General features: G+C 35.1%; 1 protein-coding gene across 1 annotated transcript; it reads left to right on the forward strand.

Moving 5' to 3' along the window:
* The first annotated feature begins 8,683 nt into the window (after nt 1-8,683).
* VENTX (VENT homeobox) lies at nt 8,684-11,648 on the forward strand. The gene is made up of 3 exons (XM_053692911.1): nt 8,684-8,948; nt 9,370-9,635; nt 11,319-11,648. The coding sequence occupies exons 1-3, from the start codon at nt 8,684-8,686 to the stop codon at nt 11,646-11,648; spliced, it is 861 nt and encodes a 286-aa protein (XP_053548886.1).
* The last annotated feature ends 2,359 nt before the right edge of the window (nt 11,649-14,007 follow it).

The following is a 14,007-nucleotide window of genomic DNA, read 5'->3' on the forward strand; positions in this document are numbered from 1 at the left end:
AGGTAATCCAGGAATAGATATTTATAAAGAAATAGTGAAGCAGATTAGTAAAGAGGATATATCTGGTGAAGAGAAGTAGAATTGTGTGTCATCTACATATAGGTGATACTAAAACTCACATGGAAAGATTGAAAAAAAAGGGGACCTAGAAACAAGCCTTGTTGCACCCAAAAGTTAAAGAGTAGGTCAAGGAAGAGAATTGGATGTGTCATAAGCATTAGCATCAATGACTGTCAACAAGTTTTAAGGGAGTAGAGAGATATGGCAATAGTTGGATGAGGGAGGGGGTGGGGCTAGGTCAAATTAAGGTTTGTTAAGATTATAATTGACTGGTGGTCTTTAGTTTACAGGCAGAGATAATATAAATAAGCATATGTGTACAGAGAGTGATAAAATAATGAGCTCTGACTTCCCTTCAAGCTCAAAACCATTTTAATGGGTTGTGGCTTCAAAGGACAAATCCATCTATTTTGTTAATAAAAATACACCTGAATATATTATTTATCATAGATTTCATAATTTACAGCTGGTATAACAAGTAATTGGATACACATTAAAGGGGCAGTATCCTCTAATTTTCATATAACTGCATGTAATTGACACTACCATAAAGAATAATATGCACAGATACTGATATAAAAATCCAGTGTAAAACCTTACTTAGAGGCTCCCAGTTTAGCACTGCTGACGAGGTTAGTCTGGGACACCCATTGAAATGGGCTGGGGGAAAAAGAAGAGCAGAAACTCTCCCCCTTTTCACTGCATATGAAAAGACAGATCATATAAACAGGAGCCAGCAGGAGTCTGTAAACGCATGTATACATCTGACACTCTGGGGTTTGTTTAGTAGTCTGGGAATCATCACAATGTTATTAAAAAGAATAAGCAAAATTATACATTTTTACATAAACACTCCCAGAGGGGCTATAAATGGATCATCTACAAAACGTTAATGCAAATAAACATTTTACAGTACACTATCCCTTGCATTGATGAATAACATGTTCCTGTTTTAAGAAATATATTGAATATATGTGATGTCTGGTGTATGTAGATACAGGTAGGGTGACAGTTGTGTAGGAATAGGACTGACAACAAGATGAGAGGGTGTTAAATGGACAGTTGTGATAACACCCTGCTCTACTGTTTGTGCACCACTTGTAATTATATATTGTAAAACAATTTTGCAATGTACTTTCAGTATTTATTCTGCCCCCCTTTAACTGTAACTTAAAGGGACAGTATACACTCATTTTCATATAAATGCATGTAATAGACACTACTATAAAGAATAAGATGCACAGATACTGATATAAAAATCCAGTATAAAATGAAGTTGGAAAGCCCACTGCAAGTGGGAGATAAGACACTCCCCCCTCCCCCTTCTTTTGCATATGAAAAGACCCTTTACACAAACAGGAGCAAGCTGGAGAAGGTAGCTGACGGTGAAAATCAGAGCAATGTTCTTTAAAAATAAGCAAAACTATACATTTAAAAAAAACAAAAAACTTTATGGGCTTTATAAATCGATCATCTACAAAACATTTATGCAAAGAAAACATGAGTGTATAATGGCCCTTTAAGCCTGAAATTGTGTATTTTCCAGTCCTGAAAAATGAAAGAGCACTTGGTCGGCTTCACAAGCCTAACCTTGACATGTATGTGTATCTCATGTGTAATCTGTTATTTTATTATTTCTGCTGAAGTCAGACAGCGGATATTTTGTTAACACAAAAGTAGCCTTGTCTTCTGCAGACTCATGTCTGGATTGGCTCCTACAAATAGGTGGAGTGGAGTTTGACCATTGAAAAACAATTGCAGCAAACAAAGTGTTAATCTGTTCTACTAACCTTCAGACTTGATATGTTAACCCCCTTCACACCATTAGGATGTTGCCTGCCGTCCTAACAGTGCTGGGCTTTAACGCCATTAGGACAGAATGGAACGTCCTACTTTATATGGTGTCCTGCAGCTTTCCCCTATGGTGAAGTCAAGAATTGGCCTGGGGGCCATGCCTAGCAGCGTAGCGAGTCCCCCATGATCTGATCCCGGTCTTGAAAACACATGATCACATTGACAATTGCATGTTTTAATTCTACTTAATATGCATCGGCACAAAGGGGTTAATGTACTGGAAGGCTGAAGAAAAATGTTGTGATTACTAGATGTTAACTGACCTTTAAGAGTTTTTGGGTGTAGTTAGGCTGATCTTTGGAGTGTGTGATCATCTATAATGAGTGGACACTAGGGGCTTGATTTAGGATTGAGGTTAAGTCTAACTGGTATTATACATTGTCTTGAACTCTTACAAATTTTGTTCTATTCTGCCTAGTATTTGCTATCCATTTAGACATATAGTAAGTATCAGCTAAACACCTTTATGGAATTATTTTAGGCATGTTACATAACACAGGGTGTTTTAAATGTTTCTCAGGTAAAAAATGGTGGTAAAACAATTAGACACAAAGTTAGAATTCAGCTTTAATATCTTTCTAAAAATCATCTGCAATGAAGACATAAGGTTATCCCATGTTCTAAGCGTATGTTCTTATATACAGGATATAACTAAACAGAGTGCTTAATGTACAGGGAGTGCAGAATTATTAGGCAAATTAGTATTTTGACCACATCATCCTCTTTATGCATGTTGTCTTACTCCAAGCTGTATAGGCTCGAAAGCCTACTACCAATTAAGCATATTAGGTGATGTGCATCTCTGTAATGAGAAGGGGTGTGGTCTAATGACATCAACACCCTATATCAGGTGTGTATAATTATTAGGCAACTTCCTTTCCTTTGGCAAAATGGGTCAAAAGAAGGACTTGACAGGCTCAGAAAAGTCAAAAATAGTGAGATATCTTGCAGAGGGATGCAGCACTCTTAAAATTGCAAAGCTTCTGAAGTGTGATCATCGAACAATCAAGCGTTTCATTCAAAATAGTCAACAGGGTCGCAAGAAGCATGTGGAAAAACTAAGGCGCAAAATAACTGCCCATGAACTGAGAAAAGTCAAGCTTGCAGCTGCCAAGATGCCACTTGCCACCAGTTTGGCCATATTTCAGAGCTGCAACATCACTGGAGTGCCCAAAAGCACAAGGTGTGCAATACTCAGAGACATGGCCAAGGTAAGAAAGGCTGAAAGACGACCACCACTGAACAAGACACACAAGCTGAAACGTCAAGACTGGGCCAAGAAATATCTCAAGACTGATTTTTCTAAGGTTTTATGGACTGATGAAATGAGAGTTAGTCTTGATGGGCCAGATGGATGGGCCCGTGGCTGGATTGGTAAAGGGCAGAGAGCTCCAGTCCGACTCAGACGCCAGCAAGGTGGAGGTGGAGTACTGGTTTGGGCTGGTATCATCAAAGATGAGCTTGTGGGGCCTTTTCGGGTTGAGGATGGAGTCAAGCTCAACTCCCAGTCCTACTGCCAGTTTCTGGAAGACACCTTCTTCAAGCAGTGGTACAGGAGGAAGTCTGCATCCTTCAAGAAAAACATGATTTTCATGCAGGACAATGCTCCATCACACGCGTCCAAGTACTCCACAGCGTGGCTGGCAAGAAAGGGTATAAAAGAAGAAAATCTAATGACATGGCCTCCTTGTTCACCTGATCTGAACCCCATTGAGAACCTGTGGTCCATCATCAAATGTGAGATTTACAAGGAGGGAAAACAGTACACCTCTCTGAACAGTGTCTGGGAGGCTGTGGTTGCTGCTGCACGCAATGTTGATGGTGAACAGATCAAAACACTGACAGAATCCATGGATGGCAGGCTTTTGAGTGTCCTTGCAAAGAAAGATGGCTATATTGGTCACTGATTTGTTTTTGTTTTGTTTTTGAATGTCAGAAATGTATATTTGTGAATGTTGAGATGTTATATTGGTTTCACTGGTAAAAATAAATAATTGAAATGGGTATATATTTGTTTTTTGTTAAGTTGCCTAATAATTATGCACAGTAATAGTCACCTGCACACACAGATATTCCCATAAAATAGCTAAAACTAAAAACAAACTAAAAACTACTTCCAAAAATATTCAGCTTTGATATTAATGAGTTTTTTGGGTTCATTGAGAACATGGTTGTTGTTCAATAATAAAATTAATCCTCAAAAATACAACTTGCCTAATAATTCTGCACTCCCTGTATACCTGAAGGAATCAAGCCCATTTTTAGGTGGAAAATTGCGAGTTAGCACTTGATGTTTATTACATATAATTTTTTCATTGTTTTCCTTTTTATTTATTTTTCATGTATTGGTTTATGTTTTTACATTTGTTTCAGTTTACAGGTTATCAATATTGCTTTTTCTTTAAATGTAATTTTTGTTTTATGAAGCTAGTAGTTTAGGTTACAGATTGTTTGATTTTCATTTTTTATTTTTTAAGTCTGATCAATCTGGTTATTATTATTTATCCAATATTATTTGTGGTATATTTATTGATTTTCACTGAATTTTGCATGTACATTGAACACCTAGTGAACAGGGTTAATGAATTGTTTACACTGAATGTTAGAATCAAGCAGAGTGTGTAAGGTGAAATTGCATATACTAACCCTGTCCCTTTAAATATTGATCAACGTATCCTCCAATGAAATTTGAGCACTGGATATTTAAGCTGGTGTGTATTAACTTGTTTTAATGACTATGAGTATGGCTTTGCCAGCCGAAACGCGTTAGTCAGTTCTGCTGGAGGGTACCCACTCTCTCTGTATTTTCTATATTTTTAATGTATACTAATAAAGCTTGAAATATTTTATATACATTAGTGCTGGGCTTCGTTTCTGCTTTTTTGGCTTGATTTATCAATCAAGGGTGGAAAGGGGTGTACATATTCCCCCTGTCTGCCCGAGCTCTCCTCTGCCAAGGCAGCAATCCGCTGCCCAAATTTAACATTGCACACAAGCCCTATTTTGCACTGGCATGCAACCCCACCCCTCTGCCCGCAAACAGCCAATCACGTGAAACTGTCCATCGCCCTGGTCAGATGAGACTGGGGAGATTGAAATTCTCCATCTAAGAGGTGAAAAAGAGGGTAGGGAAGCAGCGGTCTGGTAAATCCTGACTGCAGGTTCTCTTGGGAGAATTTGCAATCGGAGGGAGAAGGGGAGAAGAAGCAGAAATGCCCAAACGGGAGGTAGTTGAAAGCATTGGGTCAGCCAATAACATGAGGCATGTATGTGCAGCCACCAATCAGCAGCTCCTGAGTCTACCTAAGTATAATTTTCAACAAAGGATATCAAAAGAACAAAACACATTAGACAATAGAAGTCAATTGGAAAGTTGTTTAAAATCACATGCTCTATCTGGATCATGAAAGAAAGAAAATGCTGCTTGTTAGGAGATGATGTTCAGTGTACAGTAAAACAAAGTTTTTGCTCATGAAAACCACCACCCATTCAAATGTGCTGAGCCTGCAGGGACAGCATAACTATGACCTTGTCTATCTCTCCATATAAAATCTCATCCTTATCTTATCTCTGTATGTATACACAAAAAGACAATCCTTAGAGAGAACAATTGAAAATAAACATTTTAGTACATATCTCTTACACCACAGAGAGGAATTTCATCTGCTGATTCTTACTTACATAGGCCTTTCAGCCTTTTTATAACCAGTACTACTGTACTAACATTTTCGGTATAATTGGCATTTTTAACAGGCAAGGCAGCTATTTCAAAATAAAGGTATATTTGCTATTTGTAAACAATTGAATACACCCCAGCTGATTCAATGGATCTCTGAGACACATTAAAGGGAAGAAAATATTTACAGTAGACTGTCCCTTTAAATGAAAATTGTACTTAAAATACTTATATCATGCACATATAAGTGCAGCATTTATAACACGGTGTGAATATTTAACAGACTATTTTGCATGATAAAATGTTAAGCTAAATTTGCTAATATTTAAAGTGAAACAAAACAGCACTACAGGTTATGTAGACCCTCTTAAAGGGACATGAAACCCAATTTTATTCTTTCATGAATTAGCTAGAGCATCCAATTTTTAACAACTTTCCAAATTACTTGTATTATTTAATTTGCTTCATTATCTTTGTATACTTTGTTGAAGAAGTAATGTACTACTGGGAGCTATCCAAACACATTGATGAGCCAATAACATGCAGCTCCCGAGTCTACCTAGGTAAGCTTTTCAACAAAGGATACCAAGAGAGCAAAACAAATTAGGTAATACAAATAAATTGGAAACATGTTTCAAATCACACACTCTAATTGAATTATAAAATAAACAATTTGGGGTTCATGTCGCTTTAATGCTAACTGAGTGGAAATACAACCCCCCAAGCTCTGTTTAGAGTCCCCAGGACCCTTAGCAGCTAGATATTCATTATAACTGAACTAGAGCACAGCTGATTATTTCACATATGCTCTAGTTAAAGGGATATGAAATCCAAATGTACTCCTTTTATCAATTTAATAGGAGTAAATTAGAAAGCTGCTTAAAATTGCATGCTTTATGTGAATCATGAAAGAAAAGAGTTTACTATCCCTTTAAGATATATAAATATATAGCCTGTTAATGGACCAAAGTGCTGGGGTTGAGAAACTCTGGTGTAGAAGGAAACCTCTCTCTATGTCAGACAATAGAAAACTGGTTTATTCAGGACAGGTGCATCTATTAAAAATATCAGTCACATTGAAATCAGTAAAATCAGCTTATTTGTGCTATTAAATGCAGTGTAATATTAATTAATATAAAGGTATTTTTCACATATTATTAGTAGAAGGGGGACATATAACTGCAATAATCTCCCTCTCTTTCTTCACCCATAATTATTAAAATTCAAACCGCATCATTTTTCCCTTGGGAAAATCTAAGTGTTAGTTTCCCCTCTTGTTTTTGGTTTGCAGTTTTGCCCAACCCTAATTCCTCACCTCTAATAAAACTGAGTCTAATAAGCCGTTTTTTTCCAATGAGAATCTCCTCTTTAGGGGATTTGACACTATTTTGTATAGTAAACAATACAATGATTTAACTGACACATTACCTCTTATTTATTCAAATGTCCCCAGTGTGCACTAGAAATAAATGTGATACTTTAAATATCTGTGCCATCCATCCACATACAGCAGTGTATTATAAAGGAGTATTTATACAAAGATAAAGCTATTACACATCTCTGTTCATGGTGAATGACCATATAAGCAAATATAAATCTAAAAAGATTTTCATTATAACGTTTCTTTTATTGGCATATTCATAAAGTTTAGATTTTTGTAATTATTCTTTATATATTATTTCAGAGTAGGTACTTGGAAAGTCGTTGTGATACACTTTTCTTTTACCTTTTTCAATTAATAATATATTATTCAAGATGATGTATGTGACAAGATTGTCCAATTTAAAAAATACTTCCAAAGTTGCACTAAAATAATTACATCAGATATATAAGGTGATTAAAAGTGATTGTGAATATATCCAGTGTCTGCTTTTATATCACTGTTATTGTAGTGTATTGAATTTTAGATACATTTAGCCCATACAGGTGTATTGTTTTCTAAGCAGATTGTGTTTTATCACTCATTAGATTCAGAGACATGAGATATATTCTTACTATAACAATACTTATACTTAGATGGCTGTCCCTCTAGATTGAGGATGAACTAATACAGTTTGTCCTTTATATTGTATAGTTGATATGGCGCCTGTGTATGGATACAACTTGCTAATGGACTATATGAGGTGTTTGCTGTGGAGCCATGCTTGCTATAGACTGATTCTCACCCTTATCTGTAATCTCAGTAAATACTGAAACTGTACTATCACAAAATTTGCAAATAGGCTTTTGATGTACCTTATAAAAACATTAGGCTATTGACTTTGAAATGCACCAAACAAGTTGTCCCAAACGTTTGCTATTATACCCTATGCCAATTCCCTCATTTCCTAGATTCCTTCTTCCTTAATAAAACAAATTAACATTTCTTCTGTTGCAAAATGTTGCATCTGATAAAACTGTCTACAGGTTTTGTTAGAGGTGACTTTGTTTTTTTATTTGTCATTTCCTTTTCCAGTTATATCAGTTGGCTTCTCCTGTATCCATAATTTGCATTTTGATTTATATTATCCCTATGTCTTTCTCAAGTGAATATTGAAGCTATGGATGTATTTAAATCAAAAGTGATGCATTTTTTCCATTATTTTATAATTGTAATATCAGTTAAATTATGTATCGTTGTCCAATTTATATCCAAATTAAATGGGAAAAACATATTATTTCTGCTATAAATTTGGTATGGAGGGTCTTATAAGGCATTTTTCTAATATTTAAATAAATGGCAAATATAAATGATGCTATCTAATTAATACAATGGATCCCTAAAACGATTAAATACTAACAAACATATTGGACTATCTAATCCCATAAATTCTGATTCAATTACAGTTCAGGTATATCATTGAATGTCAAAGAGATGAACTTGGCGCCAGGTTAGACTACCATATCACTATCATTAACAGTTAAATACAGGGATTAGTCGGAAGTGACAGTCAGCTGACAAATCAGAACTGTGGTGCCCAATAGGCACCATTGTTACCAAGATCACACTTACTGGGCTGTCACACCCCACGTTGGTCTTTGCCTTTAAATAAGTGTGGGTCATGGTGAGAACTTCAGTGTGCTCAGAGTGAGAGATAGACAACTTATAGGAAGATGGAGAAGAAGAGTTTTACAGTGGAATGGCTATCTGAGAGCAGTCAGAAAACTAATGTACCTTCCAATGTCAACCTGTGCAACTATATGTATGGACATCCCACAATGGCTCTTGGTACTGACTACAGAAACTTGTCTTCATCAGCTAAGGAGTTCAGGAATACAAACTACAGCGAGAAAGAGAATTATGTAGCTACAAGCCTGGTAAAAGAAAATAGAGTGTCAGCTTTTCCAACCCAAAGGAATATCCAGCCAAATATAGAAGGTAAGCCACATTTATGTTTTTACTGTAGTACATTCATAGATGGTAACCCATTGATAAACGAACTTAAGTTGTTTTTATAGTATCCCATCCCACTATAAATAGTAGTACTCCTTTTAATATAGTTATTTTTCAAACAAAGAACCAGATTTTACTAAATCTTACAAAGTTATTTGCAATTGGCTAATTGCTTGTCAATATAAAATACTATGACCTGACATACTTTGCTTAGCCAGTGTTGTAAATAACTGTAGACATAATAAACACAATATTCAGTATAATGTAAAGGTGGTTGGTGGATTTATAGGCGATCAGTGGATTCTTTATTATATTTTCTTTGGTTCTTAGCCTTGTATTAGTAGTTGAGTTTATTTCATCAGTTATTATGGGCGTCCCTTTAATAATTGTATCCTATGGTTGGCAGGTACCTGCATACCTCGTAAAGGTGTGAATGAAGTGTTTGGCCCCAGACAAAATCAAGTGCAGCAAGAAGAATGCAACTCTGACAGTGACAGCTTGAAGAGTCCAGGATCTGTTTTTGAGGAAGAGGAAGAGCAAGGAGCTAGGGCCCGTACAAAATTTACAGTGGAGCAACTGAATGAGCTGGAGAAGAGTTTCAAAGAGCACAGGTATATTGGCTCCAGTGAGAAGAAGCGGCTGTCCAAGGTGCTGAAACTCTCCGAGATACAGGTATGTTCAAATACAGTTCCCATTGCATTTATTTTACATTATTATATTGAAAATTGGATCTGAATTTTTGAATAATAGTGCTGTATGTTAAATTCAGACAGTAGTGTGACACTACCCACTGACTAGATGACTGTTGATATTGCAGTTAAATGAGCTTTTAACATTTATCTTTACATAATTTAGTTGCATTTGGACTAAGTGGCTCTTTTTTTGACCTGATACCAGAACGATTGCTGTGCCCTAGTCTTTTGAATGTCTCTTATTTGAGACGTTCACTTTATTTTTTTTATTTTTTATTATACTACTTGTTACTAGGTTGCACCTTATGGGTTCTTATTGTAATATATTTTTTAGGGTGAGCAAACTTTCTTTTCTAGTTTTTTTCTATGGCTCTAGAAAGCCCTTATATATTTTCAGGTGGCTTTATAATGTACATTTCCACAATATAATATTATATATAGCAATACAATTGTATGTAGCAATAAATATAGTAACAGAATATGTAGATATACAATTTTGTTAAAGGGATAGTCTACTCAAAAAAAATATATTGTTTAAAATATAGATAATTACCCATTCCTCAGTTTAATATACTTTTAAACTCTCTGATTACCTTGTATCGAAGCCTCTTTTGACAGCCCCCTAATCACATGACTTTTTATTTATTATCTATTGACTTGCATTTTAGCCAATTAGTGCAGTGTCAGCCACAACTCCACTGGAGTGAGGACAATGTTATCTATATGGCCCACATGAATTAGCAGTCTCTTGTTGTGAAAAGCTAATAAAAAAAGCATGTGACAAGAGTCTGTAGTGGCTTAGAAACAGGCAAACATGTAGAGGTTTAAATGTATATTACTAAAACAATGTTGCTTGTGCTAAGCTGAAGAATGGGTAGTAAAGGCATTATCTATCTTCTTAAACAATAACAATTTTGGTGCTAACTGCCCCTTTAAGTGTGGGAAATATTTTCTGTGACCAATGTTAATCTACATTGTTAAATTGATATGTTTTAAAGGGACAGTAAAGTCAAATTAAACACAGATGATTCAGATAGGGCAATCCGTTTTGAAACTTTCCAATTTCCTTCTATTATCTAATTTGCTTTGTTCTCTCAGTATCTTTTATTGAAAAGCATACCTAGGTAGGCTAAGGAGTAGCAATGCACTAGTGGAAGCACCTGCCAATTTATGACTGCACATATCTCAATCGCATGCCATTTGCTCACCCAATGTGTTGAGCTAGCTCCCAGTATTGCATTGCAGATTCTTCATCAATTGATACAAAAAGAATGAAGCAAATCTGACAATATGAATTTGAAAAGTCTATCAGAATCATAACAGAAACATTTTGTGATTCATATCCCTTTATACATTGCCACTTTTCATTCATTTTTTTTTTCTTCCTTTGGGGTGTGTGCCTTCACCAATGTTAGAGATTTTATTATCAGCCAGTGAACAAATGGACCAGTTATACATAAAATGTACTTTGTTTTTTAATTCATTTGAAAACATTTCATACAAAAAAATATAATTCTCATGTCTAAATAGTGCACCTTCATATGTATGATACATTTTTTGAGAGCTAAATATTTAATGTATTACTGTTGATCAGTTCAAATATGTTTATATTGCTTTGTAATCAGTGCAGCTTAGTTAAATTATTTTTTTGTTTTTATTGCAGATTAAAACTTGGTTTCAAAACCGAAGAATGAAGTTTAAGCGACAGAGTCAAGATGCCAAAGTAGAAGCTTTCTTTTCAAGGCTATATGTTCCATACTATGGGTACACAGATTTTCAGGGCCAGCATAGCTCTATGAGACCTGAGTGTGCCATTCCAGTCCCTCCATATGTGCCAGCCTTACCCTCTTACTCTGTTCAACCTGCTATGGTTGGGCCTGCACAATATCCACAATCCATTGCTGTGTCCAGCCTGGCATCTTATCCCTCCTCTTCCATGCTTCTTCATCCCATGCGTAATGAATCCACTGGGCAGAGATTCCGTCCATACTAACTGTATCATGAAGAAATAATGACTTGGAAACACATTTTGTTATTTTTAAGGCCGGTGACATTTATTTATTTTAACTTATTTTTCAATTGTGCTGGGTAAAGAAAAGCTACAGAATTTTAGATGGGACACTCCTTTATTTCCTTTTGGCGCAAGAAACTTACTTAAAATAACTCAGACCTAGAAGATTACTAACTATAGATACTGCAACATTCACTATAAGTGTGTAAAAACTCCTGTGCCACTCCCTAAGGCCATTCTTGTCACCATTATGTAGTAAATCAGCTGCATAGAATAATAGAGAGATTTTAGTCATTTATGCCCAGCGTCACTTTATTTGTGCACAATGCATTTCATTTTCACACTTTTAAATTAAATCCATTCTTCTTTTACACATGGAACCCAGATTTTGTTGTATAGCTCTACATTTATATTTTACTATAACAATTGGGTTAGAGTTTAATTATTATAAACGTTTGCTATTGCACCACTTAATTTATTTGAATCACAAATCAATCTTTATTTAAACAATTGTTAGGCAATCGATCTATATATTGTATTATTGTGCCTTTAGAGGCATATTTTTGGCACTTAGTGCACAAGATATTAATATTTGCTGCACAGTTATTTGTTTTAATATGTTTAAAGCATTTTCTATATTACATATTGGTGTTTAAAGGTGTTTTTTTCTGATTTTGAAATGTTTAAAGTTATGTTATGCCAATACTATAATTCCTGCTACCAATAAATGTTTTTTTTTTAAATGAAATCTCTTGTATGATTTGAATTCAAAATCAACACTACTTATGAGTTTCCACATAGTTTATACAAGTTTAATAGTGTAGGGAAATGCACCCTCAATAATTACCAACATATACATGTATGGTCTGCATTTTCACTACATGATTTAGTCCCCTGTTTGTCTTAATATTAAAACCTTGATATATGAATTATAATTACACAAAACAGAAAGATTGCTATACATTTAGAAACATATGTCCTCTGAAAGGAAATTATTTGAGATTTTGATACACAATATTTAATAGTGTGTAGTAAAACAACCTTACAATACATGTTACATATTTATCTTGCTCCTTTTCCCATGAATTAAGTCTACAAATTAAAGGACCATTACTTGACATTTCTACAATTTATTAAATGTTTCATTATTGCAAGTGAAACATTGCAATAAACATTCGTTATTTATTTATGCTGTAAAATACATTTAAAAATTGGGCTTGTCTACCTTTCTCCCAGGGAGGTTTGGGTTAATACGCTTAGGCAATTTTTTAAGCTTTTTTTTACTTCACCCTCCCCCCTAAAATTCTAAGCAGTCACATGTTTGTAAAAGGTAGATTATCAGTTTTGCATCAACAATCATGATTGAAGAAGCATTATTTGCAATAGTAGCTTAGTTGAATCAATGCTAAACCACCTTAAAGGGACAGTCTACACCAGAATTGTTATTGTTTTAAAAGATAGATAATCCCTTTATTACCCATTCCCCAGTTTTGCATAACCAACACAGTTATATAAAAGTGATTGTAAATCCCAACATTATTGAAACGCTAGGATTTACAATTGGAACAAATAAAGGGACTTGCATTCATGAAGTGTTCATGCTGAAAGCTCCTTTATTTGTTGGAATCATTCGCCGCACTGAGCTGCTCAGGCAGAATACTATTTTGCTGAGAGGTGAAGTTTGGACCGCAGGGCTTTTTGCTAAGGAGCTTTCAGCATGAAGTATTTTATACTTCATGAATGAAAGCCCCCTTTATTTGTTCCAATTGTAAATTATTATTATTATTATTGTTCTTTATTTATAAAGCGCTGACAGGTTCTGCAGCGCTGCCCATGGGTACCAGGATAACAGTACAATGGAGAAAAAATACGATAAGACAAATACAGGGGGAATTGAGGGTTTCACAAATGCTAGGATTTACAATCACTTTAATATACTTTTTACCGCTGTGATTACCTTGTATCTTAGCATCTTCTGACAGCCTTCTGATCACATGACTTTTTATTTATATGGACTTGCATTTTAGCCAATTAGTGCTGTGTTGTGCTGACTCTTAAATAACTCAAGAGTCATGAGCACAATGTTTATCTAATATGGCCTACATGAACTAGCAGTCTCCTGGCTGTCTGTAGTGGCTTAGAAACAGGCAGAAATTAAGGGGTTTAAATGTTATAAAGTATATTAATGTTGGTTGTGTAAAGCTGGGGAATGGGTAGTAAAGGCGTTATCTATCTTTCTAAACAATAACAATTTTAGTGTTGACTGTCCCTTTAAGGGAAGAGATAAGGGCAGGGTATATCTGAATATTAGTTTGTGATTAGTTAGCAATGTTTCTTTTGT

The sequence above is a fragment of the Bombina bombina genome, chromosome 9 (assembly GCF_027579735.1).
Source record: "Bombina bombina isolate aBomBom1 chromosome 9, aBomBom1.pri, whole genome shotgun sequence".
Taxonomy (NCBI): domain Eukaryota; kingdom Metazoa; phylum Chordata; class Amphibia; order Anura; family Bombinatoridae; genus Bombina; species Bombina bombina.

Bases quoted from the DNA above. Each gene is read 5' to 3' on its own strand.
- VENTX (XM_053692911.1), top strand. From the start codon at position 8,684: ATGGAGAAGAAGAGTTTTACAGTGGAATGGCTATCTGAGAGCAGTCAG. The intron at 8,949-9,369 runs GTAAGCCACATT...TATGGTTGGCAG, and splicing joins TATCCAGCCAAATATAGAAG to GTACCTGCATACCTCGTAAA. The intron at 9,636-11,318 runs GTATGTTCAAAT...TTTTTATTGCAG, and splicing joins TGAAACTCTCCGAGATACAG to ATTAAAACTTGGTTTCAAAA.